A 19,995-nucleotide genomic window follows, 5' to 3' on the forward strand; every position below is an offset into this window, starting at 1 on the left:
AGACCCGCTCCAACCCCAAGATGCATGAGCTAACTCAGGTTCCCCAATGGACTTCCTCCCTCTGCATCTCGCACCCTGCCAGGTCCTTCTGCCATGATTAACCCTTTACAGATGGAGGAACCGAGGCTTAGAGACACCAGATCATCCACTCCATGACCCCCAGCTCAAAAAGCAGACCACCAGGAGGGTCCTAATATTAGAGGATGAGGGACTGGCACAGCCACCTGAGCCCATGGTATGAGAGGGGAAACTGAGGCCAGAGAGGATAGAGAGTCAGCCAAACCTGGCAAAACAGCGCCAGAGCTGGGCTGAGCCCCTGGACTGCTGACCCTGAGCCCTGATTGCTCGGGGCTGCATTCAGAGCCACTTTTTTGGTCATTAACACAGAAAGCCTGATCCGTGACTCCTCACGTCCTCCCTTCCTGCTCATCCAGGTCCTCTTCTCACAGATCCTAAGGAGGGACAACCATGAGAAATCAGGCAGGGCACCATGGGGTACGGCCCTCAGCCCCACCCTCTGCCCACTCCTCCTTTCCAGGCTCACTTTGGTCGTCCCTTCAGGAGCCCTTTTACGCATGCTGCCATCTTCCTAGGATACCTCTTCCCTGAGCCTCGTCACCCAGGTATAACCACACATCCAATCCCCAGCCTCCTGTGCCCCGCTGAGGGACTCCCACTCCAGGTCTGGCCTTTCTGCATCTGATCACACTGGACATCATATTTTGTGTGAGGATGCAAACAGGCTGGTGGTGGAGGCCTGGATTCTGGGATGGGGTGCCTGGCTCCAGTACCGACAGCCTACTGGCCCCTGGGCAGCTTTTCTGTCCTAATGTACAACATGCTGATCTATGTACCCCTGCCTCAGGGTCGTTGTAAAGGTAAAACAAAATGATCTCTTATTTCACATAATGGCTAAACCCCTTCTGGGTTAAAAGCCAGGCTCGGCCATTGACCAGCCATAAACTAGGGTAACCATCTCACCTTCCCAGAATCTCAGCTTCTAATTCTAAAGTGGGAATAGTGACATCACTCACATCCCTCACCTGCTGAGGGCATTTGCTGAGACACAGGTAACACACTTCACAAAGTGCCTCTAGAAATGTCTGTACTTATGGAGCAGCCAGCCAGGCAGGCAGTAAATGACAGCAATACTAAGTAAGGGAGAGTGAACAGGCCTCCTGAGGGCGGGACTCAGGCCCGGCCCAGGGATAACCCTGTGTGCTCAACTCACCTGCTGGGCTGAAGTCCTGGGCCCTGGGTGGGGACAGGGTCCCACACTTACACTCTCCTAAGATCCCAGTGCCCAAACTCACAGCATCTTTGGCTCTGTAAATTATGCCCTTACTTCCCGGGGTATTTGACTATTACCCATCCCTTGTCCTGACAGTAAAGCCTCCAGGGCTGAGAGCCAGGAGCTACCCAGCACCTAACCCATGTTGACACACAGTAAGCACCTTCTAAAGAGCTGCTAGCTGCGTGGCCGACTGATGGCATGAGGGAGCTAACGGAGGAGGGAGGGTGGATCTGTGCAGCCTGGTGGTGCTTGTGCATCTGCTTCCCTCTGCACCGGGTCACCCCGCTCCCGCCACCTGGCTCACCTGCTTGTACTTGTACAAGAGCAGCAGCAACAGCAGCAGCAGCACAGCCATGACGGACATGCAGGCGACCACCACCGGCGTGAAGAAGGACTCGTCTAGGTGCTGTGTGTGGGCTACTGAAGAGGTGAGAAGAGGAGTGAGCAGGCGGAGGGACCTCGGGGGCCCTCCCTGCACTAAGACCAGGCCAGTGCACTGCCTAGAACACAGCAGGTGCTCAATAGATGCTTGTTGATTGAGACACTGTCAGAGGATCACTGGTGAGTTTCTCCTGCAGACCGTCCTCCAGACAGAGGCAGGGAGGACAGCTTCTCTACCTCTGTCGTGTTCAGCCTCAAACTCTTTCCAGAATCACAACCTCTTGTGGCTTGGGGGGACCGCCGGGGTCATGCAGTCCTATCCCCTGCCAGTGCAAAAAACCCCTAATGACCTAGTGCCCAGCCATGAGAGGCTCACCACCTGCGACTCTGGGCAGCTCAGCCCCAAAGACCCAGTGGTTACACTGACATCCGTCCGCCGGCATCTCCCCAGCAGCTGGGGAGGGTCTAAGAGCTGGGCATAGGGCCCAGGGCCTCCTCTTCCCCAGACCTATAACCCTAGTATTCTCAGTGTATTTTGAAGGACATCATTTCATTTCCTGGCTGGAGCAGAAGCTCGGGTCTGAGATCAAAGCCACTTAGGAGACAGGCAACACTGAACCTGGGCTCTTCCCAAGCCTCAGGCTTATCACACTCAAGTGGGAAGGGAAGAGAGACTTCCTCCCTCCGCTCTGAGAGTAAAGTGACATATACACTGTGTGCTGGCACTCTCTCCGTGAAGGGGACCAGCCCCCATGCAAAGATCAGTCACACATGCAAAGAGCTCAGTACAGCTCCCAGCACCATGCAAGCAGCACAACCTGGCTTCCTTACTTAAAACACAGCTGCCAGCAGACAGGCCAAGGGCAGCCTTGGCAGCACAGCTCCAAGGCCGTGGCTGGGTCACACGAGCCACATAATCTCTGTGGCCAGCAGAGGCCAGAGCCCAGAGTCCCACCCATGTCTGGTACCCAGCAGGTGCTGAAACCTGGCTGTTAAGGGCCTGAGGGTGCTGTGGACCTCGGAGAAGCAGAAAACTAGCCCACACCGGGCCTTTGTGCAAAGCAGAAAAGGGCAGCTTGGCTCAGCACCCAGGGCCAGACACAGCTCCGTATGGCTCTAGCACGGTGGCCCTGATGGACGGGATTGATTCCTGGGGCAAGAGGGGAGTTGAGAGAGACGGAAGAGGTTTCCAGGTGGCCCTGGGCTCAGTAGGGGCTGTGTTTCTTTGCCCATCTCCCTCAGCTGACTCCAACCTCCTTGGGAGTTGGTCCCCTTTACGGAGCGAGTGCCAGCACACAGTGTATATGTCACACGCATGCTTGTGAATGAGGGAAGGAGATGACGTGAGCAGAGGGTCTGGGTTAGGGGCTGGCTCGCTTCAGTCTGACGCCTCTCTGGACCTTGTTCCACCCCTCCCTCTTCCCCCAACTTCAGTCCCGCAGGGTTCAAGCCTTCCCATCTGGCTGCCTCGGGAGGATCCGGTGCTGTCCCACAGAGGGGGACCTCAGGAGTGCTGGCCCTGGCTCCCTGGAGTGTGTGGATCCCAGGACCTGGGCTGAGGCGGGGCAGAGGCTCACCTACAGAGACGGCCCTGAAGGTCTGGGAGCTGTTCCCCACGCCGTTGTGGGCCCTGCACTCGTACGTCATGTTGTGCTCTAAGGTCCCAATGGTCAGCCGGCTCTGGACAGTCACTTTGTGGAAGGGCTCCTGGCTCAGGACCTCAGGGTGTGAGTCCTTCCAGACCTGCAGCACCTGGGTCTCATCACATCTGTGTAGAGTGGGACATGGCTCAGAGACTCCGGGTCCCCAGCCCTTGCCCCTGCCCAGCCCTTACTCCCAGCCAGGGCTGTGAGGGGAGCCCACTTACCTGTCGGTGTGGCCCCTGCACTTCAGCCATGTCACATTGGGCTGGGGGTACCCAGAGGCCTCACAGAACAGGGTGTCCGAGCTGTTAATGGGGGCCCATGTGATGCTGACCTCTGGGGGGTCTGAGGAGTTAAGGAGAGGTGGAAGAGCCAGAGGTCAACCCCAGCTGGAGGCCTGGCCCCTCTCCTGAACCTCCGCACTGAACCTGCTCTCCCCACGCTCCCCAGCCCTGGGCAGCCCCAGGGGGCCCCCTGCCAGCCCACGCAGCACTCACATTGCAGGGTGAGCTTGAAGGTCAGCGCTTTCCAGCCTCCTGTGTTCCGGGCCAGGAAAGAGTAGAGGCCAGCCTCAGAGGGCTTCAGGCGAGGCAGGAAGAGGGTGGAGGTGTACCTGCAGGGCAGGGGCAGGCAGTGAGCCCCCACCTGCATGGCCCCTGCCAGGCTCAGACAACATCCTTAAAGGCACTCATTTTCATTTCGACAAAGTGTCCAAGAAGCAAAGCCCTAGGCTGGGCCTGGTACTGAGGTGGGTGCTATTGAGGGTGGGGAACCAGTGGTTCTATTTCCTTCCCTGTCTTCTCATGAGAAAGTACTTTTTTTTTTTTTTTTTTTTTGAGGCTTAGTTGAGATGATGTCTGTAAGGTGCTGGGCGGGGGGTGGGGGGAGTCATATCACACGCTGCCTACTTTTACCACTGTGGCTTTCACAAGCACAGAAATCCCTGCTGAAAATCCCTAAAGTGCCAGCCCTGCCAAGAGGAGCTGACTGTAAGAGAGACAGGAGCCAAGCTGTAGTGCCCTGGCTCTAAGCTGTGCTGCTACAGGCCAGGGATCGAGTCCTGATGTCCCCATTTCTGGACAATGTGGCCTGAGACAGGTACACAATCTCTCTGACCCACTTCTTTTGCTGTGAGGGTGATATCGATCAATTCTCAGCTTTGGCCAGAGGATTAAAGGGATATGTGGTCAGGGTGCTTGCCACTGAAACCTGAGTCACCGTAAGCATTCAATTTCAACGGGTACCCTTTATTATAGAAACTTCGTGAAAAAAATGCTAATGATAAAAGTCAGCTTTGGCTGATTCCAGATATAATGTTTTGCTTTATTCTTTTCTTAGTCTCTACTTTATAATTTGTCCATAATAAATGTATTGTTTAGGTAACAAATACATTTGCTAAACCAGGCATGGTGGCACATGCCTGTAATCCCAGTACCTAGGAGGCGAATACATGAGGATTGCAGGATTACAGGACAGCTTTGCCAGTTTAAGAAAACCTTGTTTTAAAATAAAAAGGGCTTGGGGTGTAGCTCAGGGGTAAAACACCTCTGGGTTTAATCCCTAGCACCAAAAAAAAAAAAAAGTTAAAAATAAATGATAGCAGGGCTGGGGGTGTAGCTCAGTAGTATAGCATTTGCCTGGCTTGTATGAGGCCCTGGACTCAATTCCCAGCAGCCACATACACACAAAAAAACAAGAATAATAACATTTAAAAATAATAAATAATAATAGGGCTTGGTGTGGTGGCACACACTTGTAATTCCAGAATTCAGGAGGCAGAGAGACTGGAAGGTTGTGGTTCGTGGACAGCCTCAGATATTTAGTGAGGCCCTTTGCAACTCAGTGAAATCCTGTTTCAAAAATAATAAAAAGGAGTTGGGCGTGGTGGTGCATGCTTGTAATCCCAGCTTTTGGGAGGCTGAGACAGGAGAATCGCAGTTCACAGACAGCCTCAGCTACTTAGTGAGGTCCTTTGCAACTCAGTGATATCCTGTCTCAAAAAGAAAGAATGAGCCGGGCGTGGTGGCGCACGCTTGTAATTCCCGTGCTTGGGAGGCGGAGACAGGAGAATCGCGCAGGTTCGAAGCCAGCCATGCTGGCTTAAGAAACCCTGTTTCCAAATATAAAAAAGTAAAAAATAGGTCTGGGAGCATAGCCTGGAGGTAGAAGGGCTTCCAGGAACCCCAGTACCACCAAAAAAAAAAAAGAATGAAAAATAGGGCTGGGGATATAGGGGGTATAGCTAGAAGGTAGAATGCTCCTGGGTTCTATACCCAGTATCTTAAAAAAAAAAAAAAAGACAGAAAAATAAGGCTGGGGATGTAGCTCAGAGGTACAAGGCCCCTGGGTTCCATCCCCAGTACTGCAAATAAATAAATAAATATAATAATAAATGATAGCACATTACCAGTTCTTTCTTGGAAAATGTCCACAGCCACTACTAGACTAAAATCCATGATACTAAAACAGCAATCTCATCCTGTCAGACCGTTAGCATATAGAACCCTCTCCACATGTCAACTCTTCTTTCAACATGGAAGGCTTTATGAATTTTCATGTTGTCCTTGGGCAATGCCATGTAATCTCTGTATTATTTCAATTTTTGTGTATATGTTGCTAATGTGAGGGCATAAATTGTCCGTTCTTGAGATAACTGACATCCACCCTTCAGCTTAATTCTTTGGGGTGACTCAAATACATCATCATGAGCACACCCATCCCATGAGCTCAAACTCTGGCCGTTTGGTGTCCACACTTGTCTGTCCTGTGTCGGGTGGTTCCAGACCACTGCGCTCCAGGGAATCTCATGGTTCCTTTCTACAATGCCTCTGCTGCTTATGGACCCTTGAAACCTATCCATGGACCAGCCCTGCCCAGAGTTCTCCAGACTCCAGGTCTGCCTTAACCAGGTCAGAGGGATCAAGGGGAACCGAAAGGAGGAAGAAGGTGACCAGGAGGTGTCTTGTTGCTTCTGCAAGTTGACAAGCAAGATTCTAGGAATGAGTGCGATTGAAGCTTCAGGAAACAGAACACAATCCCCAGAGTTTTGAAGTCTGTAGATGGCTAGCGCGTTAGCTAGTCCAGGGATGGCAAGCAGTTCTCTCCTCAAAAGTCAGCTATGCTGAGTAGTACCCATGTTGAGAAGGACTCTGAGGCTGAATATAGACCACAGGAAAGAGTTGCAGAGGGCAGTCCGCCATGAGTGGAGGTAGGAGGTGTGATAAGCAGGCCATTGATTACAGGCCCTAAATAGATCTGTACTTTCTCTCTCATCTGATAGAACAAGGTAAGAGACTTATTTTAATACCCAGCATTGGTGTTTCTCTTGGCGAGGAAACACTCTTGTTTACAAACTGCCTGGTTAGACCATTTTGGATGGGAAGGTGAGGGGACCCCAAGGACATTGACCATAGGAGACAGAAAAGAGAGATGTATAAAGTGGGGGCATACTACCCAAGATTCTGGGAGTGGTGAGGTTGAAGAAAAGAGGGTGCAGAGTGGGCCTGTACTTTATGAAAGAGTTCTGAGCCTATGGAGAAGGGTAGCCAGAGAAAGAATCTCAGGAGGGCGGGGACTTACCATGCACCTTTGAAGAACTTTTGAAGCACCTGGGTTTGTGACTTTGTTCTCTATGCCACCCACACACACCTGGGCGTGTGGCAGAAACTTTGTGTGTATGTGTGGTACTGGGAATTGAACCTAAGAGGCATTCTACCTCTGAGCTAACCCCAGCCCTATCTTATTTTTTAATTTTGAAACAGGGTCTCACTAAGTTGCTGAGGGCCTCACTAAGTCGTTGAGGCTGGTTTCAAACCTGTAATCCTCCTTTCTCAGCCTCCCAAATACTGGAGTTACTGGTGCGGGCCACCATGCCTGGTTTGTGGCAGAGACTTTCAGAACACATTGTTGGAGTGTCTTTGGGTGAAATTCATGGGCTTGTCTTCTACATCTGGATTGGCCATGAAGGAGGGGAAGGAATGAGGCGAGAGTTCCAGAAGGACCATGGATAAGCACACTTTCAAGAAGCAGTAGAATTATTGAGGAGGGCGTTGAGTTTCCCAAGGAAGTGGGACAGAGGGGTAAGTGAACATGATCCAAGTCTCAAACACACATGATTGATGCTCTGTATTTCTTACAAGGAGGAAGGATGTCTTAGCCTCCCAAGAAGATGAAATTATAGGTGTGTACCACCACATACCCCTGGATGACGGGTGTCAGGGTCTCACAGAGTCAGGGAAAGTGAGAGCCAGAAAGAAGGGATTTGCCCAAGGTCATACAGCAAGGTCAAGACATGGCCCAAGTATCCTGATTTTTGGCTGAGGCCTCCCCCATCTGACTACGGGTTGCTCAGATGGAAGCTGACAGGTGGTACCTGTATGTTTCCTTATTGGTGGTAAAATCAAGTGCAGGATGGTGATCAGAGAAAGGCCCCAGGTAGGTCCAGTTATAAGCTTGTAGGTCAGGGTAGGCTTCCACCTGGACTCTGAGTTGGAGACTCTTGCCTACAGTCACCTCCTGGAAGAGGTTCTGCTCAGAGGTCAAATTCAAGTAGGCGCTCTCTGGAAAGCAGAATGCATGGAGATATGGGGTTAGTGGAAAGATGTCCAATTATCTGTTCACTGGGTCATCCGCCCATTGATCTAGCCCTGAGCACCTGCTGTGGGCCAGGCTCACGGTCTCCAGCCCCAGCCAAGACTTGCCTCTGATATCTGTCTTCCTACCATCTATCCATCTACCCATTCATTCATCACAACTCCAGCCACTTCCAACTCCCTCTGTTATACTCTAGTCAGACCATCATTGCCCCTGGCTTGGATCATTGCAATAATCACCTAACTTGTCCCCCTCTGCCTACCCTTGTCTCCCTACAGACCAGCCCAGCAAAGCACCAGAAAACTGTTACATCCTGTCACATGCAAGTCTGATCATGTCACTCATCTACTTAAACCCTCCCACCACTACCCATCCCTTCTGGAGAAAAAAGCCCAAGTCCTTACCTTGGCCCCAAGGGCCTTGTGGAACTGCCACCTCCTCACCCCTCTGACCTCAGCTTGTACCCACCTCCTCTCGCAAACGGCACCCTGGCCAACTCATTCCTTGAATGTGGCAGGCACAGTCCTGCCCTAATGTTGTTGCCTGGAGTTCTCTTCTCCAACGTGTCTGCTTGGCCTGCTCCCTTGCCAACACTGAATCCTTGCTCAAACTTGCTCAGCTTCCCAGTGACACCTCCCTCGATGACAGCCCATTTGAAATCACAATTGCTGCATGACTTTTTTCTTTTTAAATTCATTTCGCTCATTGCTTTTCTTCTCCAGCTAGAGCACCGGACATCCTCATCTGAACAGGCATTTTATATTTGTTTCGCTTGCAGCCATACCAGTGGCATCTGGAATGATGGCCAGCCGAAAGTGCAAATGAACACAAACATTTATTGAGTGACTACTGTATGCCTGCACTAGAAAACAGGATTAGAAGGCATGATTGGGGACAAGTCTACATGCTCTTGCTCCGTGGGACAATTCTGCATGCTCTCTCTCCTCTTCCCATCTGTCCTACAGAGCTCCCAGCACAGGGTGGACCACAGCAGGGCTCTTGGCCATGCAAGTCTAGTGCAGTGCACGTGTTCCAATAACAGTGATTCAAGCTTCCTGTGTCCTCTTCCTCTCTGATGCTCCTAGTACTCAACACATGAGCCACAGTCAGAGCCAGAGCGAGATGACTCAGGCCTGTGCCACCCTAGCAACTCCTGCTTCACTTGGAGTTCCCAGCCTCTGCCCTGCCAACACCCAGGCCAGAGACCTGGAGGTGTCTCAGCCCTTCTCCTCTCTCTCTCTCTCTCTCTCTCTCTCTCTCTCTCTCTCTCTCATCTCAGCGCCAGCAAGTCTTGCCAATGACCCCTTCTAAATTGCTCTGATAAGACTCCTACACACCCACACTGTGCTCCGGCACCCTTACCTGCCTGCCATCTCCAGCCTCCGCCAGCACAGCCACTGCCCTGACCGCCCCCCTCCTCGCCTCTGCTCTCCATCCCGCCCGCCTAGGACCAGACTGAGCCTGCGCAGAGAACATCCCCTCAAGCACTCATGGGCAGCCTGTACTCTGCCATGGGCCCTCAACTAACTTTTATAAATATGCAGATTGAGTTCTCCTAATAAATATATGAAGCAGTCACCGTTCCTGTTCCCATTTTGCAGGGAGAGCAGCTGAGGCACAGAGAGGTCAAGCAACCCACTGGTTAAGCCAGGCGGGACGCTGGCCAGAAGTGCGTGCTCCTGACTGCCACAGTGTCCCCTTCACTCCGAACTCATCACTTTCCTCTTTAAAAAGTGCAGTGACTTTTCTGCAGGTGAGATGCAAATGATCCTTTCATTGAAGGCTCCTTTACATCTGCCTTCTGCCTCCTTCCCCACGCCATGTCCCCACTGCTGACAGCTTCCTCCGGGGGCGCAGTGCTCCAGCCTCTCTTTGCCTCTGAGCTGTTTCTTTCCATCCCCAGGCCCAGCGAACCCACCTCCATTCCTCCTGCTCCACCTTAGAGCCCACTTTCTCCAGTCCCAAGTTGGGGGAACCATTGGTGTTCCAAGGTCACCCTGTGCTCCCCCACGATCACACTGGGGGACCATTGCCTGTTTATGTATCTTGTGATGAGACCGTCCCAGGTATGAAGGAATAAAGAAATGAGTGAGTGAACAAATAGCTTTGTAGGCAGCCATGGTGGCTCCAAGCCCCAAACAGAAAACTAAGATGCTAAATCAAAATACAACAAAGCCTCATAAAAGGGCCAAGGAGGGATCCTGGGAGAGCTTCCTGTCATGTGGCTCCCTGGCTGGGCCCAGGATCGAGGCGGCATCCTCTCTGCCATCAGCTGCCTCCTCCTCCAACCCTGTTGCCCCTCAGGAGCCTTCCCCAGGGCTCCTACTTCCCCCCCAGGACCCCTGTTGTCCTCCCCCAAGATATCTGCCACCTGCACTTGATGCTCACCTACCACCCGGAAGATCATGGAAGCAGAGTGGGTGCCACGGGCATTGGTGGCCATGCAGGAGTAATTGCCGGCATCTTGGAAGCTTACGTTGTTAAGGTTGAGAGTCAGGACTTTCTGGTAATGGTTACTCTGGAAGTCAGTATCTTGAGAGATTCTGAGCTGCAGCCAGAGGAATGAAGATAATATACCAAGATTGTTTAGAAAGATCTGAGCTCAATCCTCAGCCTTTAAGATTAGTATTTGCCTGTCCTTGATAAGTGACTGAATTCTGAGCCTCAGATTCTTCATCTATAAAATGGGATGGATACTGGCCCCTGCCCTTGGCGTTGCAGTAAGGGGTGAAAGAAACATGTATGCAGAGGGCTTAGGGCTGCACCTGGCACGCTGTGTGCACAGAGGAAAGGGAAAGGGAATAGAGCAGCCTCCTGCTATTCGCTCCTGGGAAAATTCTCTCCCTCTCTCCTGAAGCCTTTCTTTTCTTTCTTTCTTTCTTTCTTTCTTTCTTTCTTTCTTTCTTCCTTCCTTCCTTCCTTCCTTCCTTCCTTCCTTCCTCCCTCCCTCCCTCCCTCTCTTTCTTTCTTTCCTTTTTTTCCTTCAGTGCTGGTGACCAAACCTAGAAGCTTGTACATTCTGGGCACTCTATCACTGATCTACATCACCAGCCCCCAAAGTCTTTCTGAAATGGTCCTTATGTTCCTGGGCTGTGAAGGTAGCTGAGGAATACCTTGGTAAGTCAAGGGAGCTCACATCTGGCTCTGTCTAGAGGCTGGGGCAAAGCCCAAGTGTGCACTGAGTACACCCCCCCCCCACACACACACACACAAGCAGCACGAGCCTGCCTCTAGATCAGCTCTGCACTGGTGGCAAGACCTTGGGCAAGTCCCTTCCCTCTGCTGGGCCAGGCTGTGTTGTCAGCTCGGAGAGCCATTCTGAGGAGGGTGGAGGCTGTGCCCCTCAGGGGCTGTGTGCTGGGAGGATGAACAGACTTCCCCTCTTCCCCCCTGGAGGCCTAACCTTGGTGTCTCCATGTTTGAGGAAGACACTGAAGGCTGAGTCCAAGTTTCTGGCTGAGCACCGGATCTGGGAGCTCTCCCCGCGAATCAGCACCAGCTCTGCAGGCTCCAGTTTCAAGGCTGGGGGCCCTGGGAGGACTAAGACCAAGACGAAGCCGCTGAAGAGGCCCAAGCGGTCGCTCTGCTCCTGGCTTCTATTCTCCATCCCAGATTCTGGAAGGCAGGCTCAATGCCAAGCTTTCTCCCACAGCAGGTCCTGACTCCTAAACAGACCTTGCAAAGCTCCCTCCTTCCATCACCCCACCCTGGTTCCCCCATTTCAGGTGTTCTGGACTTCTGCCAGAGCCACCTCAAAGGCCTCCCTGCCTCCCTTCTGGTCCCTTACAACCTGGACTCCTCCTAGCAGCCAAAGCAATCGCTGAAAAATATAAGCTGGATCTTGCTCTCAGAACATTCAATATTCTCATCACTTTCAGAATAAAAGCCGGGGTCCATCACACCCCCACCTGTGACAGACCCTGCTAGCTCCTGCCTCCACCCTTCGTGCACTGCAGCCGCTGGCCTTCCCACCACAGGGCTCTTGCCTTTCCCTCCTGGAATCCTTTTCTTCCCTGCACTTGAAGGGTGGTTGATTGCATCCTGCAGATCTTTAGCTCAAGCATTCCTCAGAGAAGCCTGTGACCAGCGTGGAGGAGTTAGCGTCACTCCACGCCTTACCCCAGGTTCCTCTAGGGCGTTTCTCCTGGCTTCTCATTCATCATAATCCCTATGGACTTTCTCTCCAGTCTGACTCTCCAGTACAATGCCCAGTTTGTCAGGCAACAGCTTGGCCTCCAGCAAGCGCAGTGCCTGGCTCGCAGTAGGTTTGGAATTGATCTCCACGCCCATGGCTGTGGTTGAAAGATGCTCTCGTCCACTTTCCCGAGGCCCAGAGACACTCACGAATGCGTGGAGGCTGGGCGTGGTGGCGCACGCTTGTAATCCCAGCACTTGGGAGGCTGAGACAAGAGGATCGCACAGGTTCGAAGCCAGCCTCAGCTACTTAGTGAGGCTCTCAGCAACTTAGTGAGACCCTGTTTCCAAATAAAATATAAAATAGGTCTGGGAGTATAGCCCGAAGGTAGAAGGAAGGAAAGAAAGAAAGGAAGAAAGAAAGAAAGGGAAAGAATGTGTGGAGGTTCCTCCATGAGGCTCCCTCACCCACACACTCTTTTGTCAACTGTCAGGTTGTTTGTTAGTACTACCCACTGACTTAGTATACTTGAAGGCAGTCTGCATCTCACCTTGCCCCTCTTGCCCCACAGATGGCTGTGGAATGACTGGAAGGGAGAAGCAGCAGGAGGGAGTTATCTGTTACTCCCAACAGCCCCAGCCCCAGCCCCCGCCACAGGGCTTCGGGCTCGCTGTCCCAGCCTCTCCACCCCACCTGGCCGGTTCCTTGCTGCCCCACACACCATTCTTCACTTTAAGCTGGATGCCGAGAGTTGTCACCGTCCTGCCGTCCACCAGGGCACTGCACTGGTAGTCCTGGCCATCCAGCAGCTGGGCCTTGTGGATGGTGAAGCCATACCAGGGCGAGAATGTGTAGTTGGTTTGGCGCCGGACGGGCCGGCCACGCACGCGCACCAGTGAGACACCGGCCTCCAGCCTGGGGTCCGTGAGCAGGCAGGGCAGGAGGGCATCTTCACCCTCAAATACGGTCACCTCCTGTGCCAGCAGGTTCCAGGGCCGAGCAGGGTCTGTGGTAGAGACCACAAGTTACAGCCGCTTTCCCTCCCTCCCTGGACATCAGTGACAGGGAGGCTCAGAAGGCTGAGCATCTGCCTGAGGTCATATCATACCAGGGTCTTTTGACTGAGGCTTTAGAGTGAGCTTCTGGGTTGGATTCACCTGGGCTAATTGATGCTGTGGGCCTTGGGAAAATGATTCAACTCCTCTGAGCCTCTGGAAACTGGGCATAACAGAATTTATCTAACAGGGTTACTGTGAGGATGACAATAAATTAGAGGCACTGTCATAGGTCCTTACTCTTGATCAGTGCTCAATACACGTGGGACCAGTTTACTGAATGGAACTAAGAGGGGCTGCCCCTTCTGCTCTGTACAGTGAGGCCTCCTGGGAGAGGGCTCAGAGTCCTCACCTTTGACGAACAGGTGGATGGTGGCGCTGCCCCCCAGGGGGTCTCCAAGCTCCGTGCAGCGATAGGTCCCAGTGTTTTGGAAGGTGGCATTGTTTGTGGTCAGGACACTGCTGGGGGCGCCGGGGTGCAGGTTCCAGCGAGGGGAGATGGGGCCGTCCCATCCAACACTGCCATTGCCCACACATCGCAGGGTCACCGTTGCACCTGGCTCTACGACCAGTTCAGGACCGCTGGGCTCGATCACCGGGACTCCCTGACCTGGTGGGGTGGCAGACAGAGGCTGGGATGCACCTCCTGGGCCCTTCCCTGACCCAGGTGGCTGGGACTTTGGCAAGGCTGCTGCTAGGGTCTCCTTGAATAAGTCTGGGTCCCTCTGATCATTTGCTCAACTCCCAAACCTGTGGAGATGGACTCGCAGCTCTGATGTCCAGGAGGCCCCTCATCTGAGAAGGAGGGGATCCCCTGGCCTCGCACCCAGGCCTCTGTCCCTTTGGGTCCCCAGACTTCTGCTTTGCCTTCCCTCTTGGATAGACAGTGTCATTCTTCCCAGGTGTAGACTCCATCAACCCTGAATACAACGTGGGCCATGGAGGAATGAATGAATGGAATATTCATGGACACCTCTTCTGACTTAGTTCACGCAATGAAGGAGAAAAGGGGTGTCAGATCTCAGCCCCGCAGAGTGGAAGAGGTCCTAAAAGTCCCCTGACCTGCCATTCCCACTACTGGATCCACGGTGCGTAGCACAGTGGGATGGCCCAGAGGCTCTGCGTCTCAGTTCTCCTTTCTGTTAAATGGTGACAATAATTGTACCCATTCACTGGCATGTTAGGTGTTTAAAATGCACAGAAACCAACCAGGCGTGACGGCGTATGCTCATAATTATAGTAAGTGGGAGGCTGAAACAGGAAGATGGCAGGTTAAGTAAATAAATAAATGCATGGAAACCTTAGAACATCACCTGTCTTTGAATAAAGACTCAGAAACATGTAGGCACTGTGTTTGTGTTGTAGGCTACCCCTCTCCCAGCACTGCTGTGCTTACTGGGGAATCAATCTCTTTTAAGGAAAATTTTCTTGAAGGAGAAAAGAGAACTTGAAACTCCTATCTGGCCTTCGGGGAAGGAGGCCCGTTGTTGGCTCTGCAGTGTCAGCATTTTTCCAGGTCCTAAAATAGGGGTGAAGGAGGGAAGTGAGAGCTGATTCACGGCTCCGAGGGGCTGCCAGGCGCCCCGGCCTGCATGGGCGGAAACACACTGCTGGCCTCCTGCTTGGCCTGGTTTCCGCTCAGCCTGCAGCCCTTCTACCAGGACATCTCACTTCTGCTTCCTGTCCGGCACTCCTGGCCATCCTGCCTGGCCATCCTTCCTGGCCATCCCGCCTCTCCAGGACTCCAGGAGGGGTGGGTGTGTGGGATCTGGGTGCACAGGGCTGTGAGGCCTGGTTCCACCACTGCCCCACTGGCTGGCTGGAGGAGCGGCCCTTCTGCTCTAGCCCTTCTGTTTTTTGTTTTGTTTTGGGGGTGTTTTTTGTTTTGGGTTTTTTTTTTGTTGTTGTTGTTGTACTGGGGATGGAACTCAGGGGCATTCTACCTCTGAGATACACCTTCCAGCCATATTTTTTATTCTTTATTTTGAAACAGGGTCTCACTGAGTTTCAAAGGGCCTAAGTAGCTGAGGCTGTCTGTGAACTATAAATCCTCCTGTCTCAGCCTCCCAAATGCTGGGATTACAGGCGTGCGCCACCATGCCCGGCTCCTTTTGTTTGTTTGTTTGTTTGTTTGTTTGTTTTTTATGGGGAACAGCAACACATCAGCCTGAGGACCTCAGCTGAATTCACTATTCTTGGGAAACATTTTTTTTTTTTTTTTGGCAATACTGAGGATTGGAACCAGGGTGCTATACAACTGAGCTACATCCATAGCCCTTTTTATTTTTTGTTTTGAGTCAGGGTCTTGCTAAATTATCCAGGCTGGCTCAGACTTGTAAACCATCCTGCCTAATTCCCAAGCCTGCCATGATTCTAGGTATGTGTACCACCACATGGGATACTGACACTCTGTGTGTGTGTGTGTGTGTGTGTGTGTGTGTGTGTGTGTGTAGGAGGGGTTACTGGGGCCTGAACCCAGGGGCATTCTACATCTGAGCTATACCCTTAGCCTTACTTTTAAATTTTTTATTTTGAAACAGGGTCTTGCTGAGTTGCTGAGAACCTCACCAAGCTGCTGAGGCTGGCCTTGAACCTGTGATCCTTCCAAATACGGGGATTACAGGTGTGTGCCACCATGTCAGACTACAAACACTCTTTAAATGGGTGTTCCCCCAACCCCTGACCTCTCCTGAGAGCCCAAAATTGGAAAGGTGAATTTCAGGATGTTTTAACTATGTTCCGATTTAGAGCCCATCAGTAATGTACAGCCTTCTGCCAGAGCTCCTAGTTAGCAAAAAGGATGTATAAACTAGGTATAGTAGTGCACGCCTATAATCCCAGTGCTTGGGAGGCTGACACAGGAAGATTGCAGGTTTGAGGTTGTTGTTGCTTAGCAACAGAAACTCTGTTTCAAAATAAAAAGTAAAAAGGGCTGGGGCATAGCTCCAAGGTAGAATGTCCCTGGGTTCAATATCTAAAACCATAAAACAAAAACAAAAACAAAAATGGGTGTGGTGGCGCATGCTTGTAATCCTGACATTGGGAAGCTGAGACAGGAGGCTCACAGGTTTGCAGCCAGCCTCAACAACTTAATGAAACCCTATTTCAAAATCAAAGAATAAAATAGGAATAGGCATGTAGCTTGGATATAGAATGCCCCAAGATTCCATTCTTAGTCTCTCTCTCTCTCTCTCTCTCTCTCTCTCTCTCTCTCTCTCTCTCTCTCACACACACACACACACACACACACACACACACACACACTGGATGAACTTCATACTGCCATGGCCGATACCTGTAGTTATGGCCTTTTGGTGACCACAAGGAAGAGGGACAAATGCCATTTCTTACAGACTTTTGGCAAATCTCAGTACTGCCCTATTACCACAGCAACACTCCAGGGCCCCAGGCTGGACTAACTGCAGGAAGTAGCTTGGGGTTTGGTTCCCATGGCTTCCCCCTTTATAGCTGGGAGGCTGCTTATCCTCTGTGCCCCAGGTACCCCTTTTTCTGATGGGAAGGATCCCAGTCCCTCTTTAGACAGAGCTCTGCTGGGGAGGAGATGAAGGTACCCTCAGCTGCGCCTGCCCCGAGCTTCTACTTCCATTGCTATATTTCTAATGCCTTCTCTGGGTCTGATACTGATATTTAAATATTTTTAACCTTTAATAGCCACAGGCCATGAGCAAAACCTCCCGCTGTCTTGGGTTCTGTGATTCAGCACTCCTTCCTGTTTCTGCATCTGCCTCTTCTCGCAGGCAGCTTCTCCTTCCCCCTCCCCCAGCCTATCCCTCTAACCCATCGCTGGTCTCTTGGAAATGTGGTCCGGGAAAGGTATCTGTCTTGTTTTGTTCTATCCTGTGGTCCCCGATATTCATGCAGGACAGGGCTGGTGCCCTTTACTTCCGCCACCCACTTTCCCTGCTGGCCTCTAGGTGGGGAGGGAGGCTTGCTCAGCCCCATCACCTTTGGGTGGGGGGCGCGGGGCTTGATTAACACTGACCTAGGTCTCCTCTGCACCTGTCCAGTCTTTGCCTCTCTCATCTCAGCCCCCAAATTCTTCCTAGGCCCCCAGGTTTCCACCTCTGCTCCTTTCCATTTGTCTGACGAAGGCCTCCATCAGCAGCTCCCAGGAGGCTCCCCAGTCTCCTTCTCCCCTCCCCCAACACTCAAGCACTGCCCCCTGGACATAGCCCCTCCTCAGCCCTGAGCTCCTCACCTGGTGGAGAAGAGAGCATCTCCCCGTCTTCGGGTGCTCCGGCACCATTCCCTGCACGCCTCCTCTCCAGCCCCACTCACTCACTACCAGTCTGCTGAGTGTAAACTAAGGTTTCCAGCCCCCTGCCCCCATCTCCTTTCCCTCGGAGCTGGACATTGGACAGCCCATCACATGTGTGTTCACACACACATACACACACACACTAACCCACAGACACTTCCTTGGGTGGGAACAAGACAAGACAGTGAAATCAAACCCACAGAACTTTCTGGGAAAGAGGAATAGTCCCTACGTTACTTGAGACAGTGGCTACACAAGCATGAGCATTTTTCAATCCTCACCACATTGCACACTTAAAGAAGACAAACATGCTTTCTGATGCATGAAAAACACATCCCAATAAAAGAGAACAAACACACAAGCCAAGGAGATTGGCTGGGCCAGCAAAAGGCCTTCAGTGGGACATTATATCTCAAGGACCAGATATACCAACTCCTCCTGTAGGGAGGCCAGAGTGAGAGCACCCTTCCTCCCCACCAAACCCACCTCCCCTGGACCCCTCCAGATGAACAGGCACTGCGACATGAAGCACGTCTGCTGGGCCAACAGCCCCGATACACCGGCCCCTTCTCTGTAGTTGGGCAGTCTCCTAGATGGGAATTCTGCAAATGGAAACACCTGGAGGGTGGAGGTGGGTGGGATGCCCATGCAGCTCCCTTCCTGAGACCTCAAGCCTGTGTCTGGGAAAGTTCTGTCTGGGGAGACCCTCACTGGCCTTCCCCGGGGCCCCTCTAGCCTTATAGCTCTCTCTCACCAAATCCCCCATTCTTGAGTCCTGGGCTAAAAAGGCCAACCTCCTGTCTTTTCCTAGCCCCTTACCCAAGCCTTCCAAGGAAAGACCACTGCCCCATTGGACCTTCTGAGACAGGCCCTGTCAGGAGGAACTGCAGCTGGTAGAGCATTGAGGGCTCTCTAGGGCCTCTGCTCAGAGCAGCCTCAGCCCCTCCTAGGAGCTTGCCAGAGTGCAGAATCTCATGTCACCTATGAGACCTATGGAGTCAGAATCTGCCTTGTAACAAGGGCCCCAGGCGATTTCCTGTATGCACAGGAAAGTTCCAAATCATTGCATTAGCTGAGCTCCACCTCCACCGTTGAGTGGACGTGGAGGCCAAAGTCCCGAGAGTGTCAGGGGTTTGCTCAGGACTCACAGCAAGTCAACAGGCTGCGACAGACCCTCGGCCTTGGCCCAGCCGATTCCAGCCCACCTTACCCCCTTTCCCTCCACTGACTTTCTAAAGTAGATAATTGCAAACCTGCATTCCAGTGCTGGGAGACCCAGCAGAGAGTGGGGACACCCAGTGGGAGAGGGGCTCTCAAGTCCCTTGACAGGGTTATCTCTGTCACACTCCCACAAAAGTGCCCACTTCTGCTCTTACCATGCCGAGCTGCAGCCACGAGCAGGACCAGCAGAGCCCCCAGGCCCATGGCCTCCACGGGGAAGCAGCAGGTTGAGGCAGGCTGAAAGGTGGCAGGGCTCACAGCTGCTAGTCCCAGGCACAGGGACCACCAGACACACACTCCTTTCTCCTGCACTGGCTGTTTGTCTTGTTTTCCTCTTCCTCCTCCTCCTTGGGCTGATCCTCTCCTTCCCCTTTTAGCTAGGCAAGGCAACCACAGGGTTTGGAAATATAGAAGAAAACAAAGCTATGACCCCCAGGGGGCAGGGATAGATTCTAGAGCAGGGCCAGACTGATCCTGGGGGGAGCTGGCTAAGTGCAGGGACTCTGTGAGCCCACCTCCAAGGGACCCCCAGAGAAGACCATGCCCAAGAGCCAGCCAGTAAAATGGGGGTCTCCCCAGTAATCAGTTGGCTCTGGCTGAGCCCAAAGAGAAGTTAGGTTGGTCTGGGAGAATCTAATAATAACGGCAAAAGCACCCATTCACTCAACACTCACCAGTCGAGCTCTTCACATTCTCAGTCTTCTTCAGTGGTGTGATAATGTGAAATACGTATTTTTCTTCATCGCTGTTTTCTGATATTCAACTCCTAAGATTCTTGGAATCTTCAAAATGATAAGTATCCTTTTGTGAGCTAATGAGTAGACTGGTAAGCAGCAGTACCTAACTAACTTCAGCATGGGCACTGGTCACCAGAAAGACCAAGGCAGGATTAGAAGGCTGGGATTTCAGCACCACCCAACCAGGTGGAGGTTCCGAGAGGCTGGCATGGCCATCTCTTCATCTGATAGTCACTAGTATCCCTTGTCATAGCCTTTATAACCAACTACTAAGTGTAAATAAATGTTTTCCTGAGTTCTGGAACCACTCTAGCAAATTACTCATATCTGATAAGGGGATTGTGAAAGCCCTAATTTACTGTCTTCTAAAGGAGGGGATAGCAAAGGGATTGATCCTTCAACCTCTGAGATCTGAGCTCTTTCCAGTTAGATAGAGTCAGGATTTAATTGAATTAGAAGACACTCGGCTGGTGTCTACTATTTGTTTGACGTGTAGAGACCCCCCCACACACACACACAGAGGGCTTCTGCACTGATTGAAGAGAATTTAGAAGAAATTAAATTTGTTTATTCCTACATTCTCACTCTCATTTTGCAAATGGAAAAACTGGAGCTCAACGAGGTCAAAAACCTCGAACTCCCCCATGATTCCATAAT

At 52.0% G+C, this 19,995-nt stretch overlaps 1 protein-coding gene across 1 annotated transcript in view; it reads right to left on the reverse strand.

Moving 5' to 3' along the window:
* Window positions 1-18,805, reverse strand: part of CSF1R (colony stimulating factor 1 receptor) — a gene marked incomplete at both ends in the record, with an annotated part of 29,525 nt that extends 10,720 nt beyond the window's left edge. The window contains 10 exons of the mRNA XM_080699134.1: window positions 1,599-1,714; window positions 3,253-3,443; window positions 3,543-3,663; window positions 3,816-3,931; window positions 7,691-7,877; window positions 10,300-10,459; window positions 11,315-11,451; window positions 12,768-13,052; window positions 13,454-13,711; window positions 18,757-18,805. Of these exons, the coding sequence (XP_080555260.1) occupies window positions 1,599-1,714; window positions 3,253-3,443; window positions 3,543-3,663; window positions 3,816-3,931; window positions 7,691-7,877; window positions 10,300-10,459; window positions 11,315-11,451; window positions 12,768-13,052; window positions 13,454-13,711; window positions 18,757-18,805 (1,620 nt within the window). The remainder of the gene's footprint in view (window positions 1-1,598; window positions 1,715-3,252; window positions 3,444-3,542; window positions 3,664-3,815; window positions 3,932-7,690; window positions 7,878-10,299; window positions 10,460-11,314; window positions 11,452-12,767; window positions 13,053-13,453; window positions 13,712-18,756) is intronic.
* Window positions 18,806-19,995: the final 1,190 nt, after the last annotated feature.

The sequence above is a fragment of the Muscardinus avellanarius genome, assembly GCF_963383645.1.
Source record: "Muscardinus avellanarius genome assembly, chromosome: 7".
In the NCBI taxonomy this organism is placed as follows: Eukaryota; Metazoa; Chordata; class Mammalia; order Rodentia; family Gliridae; genus Muscardinus; species Muscardinus avellanarius.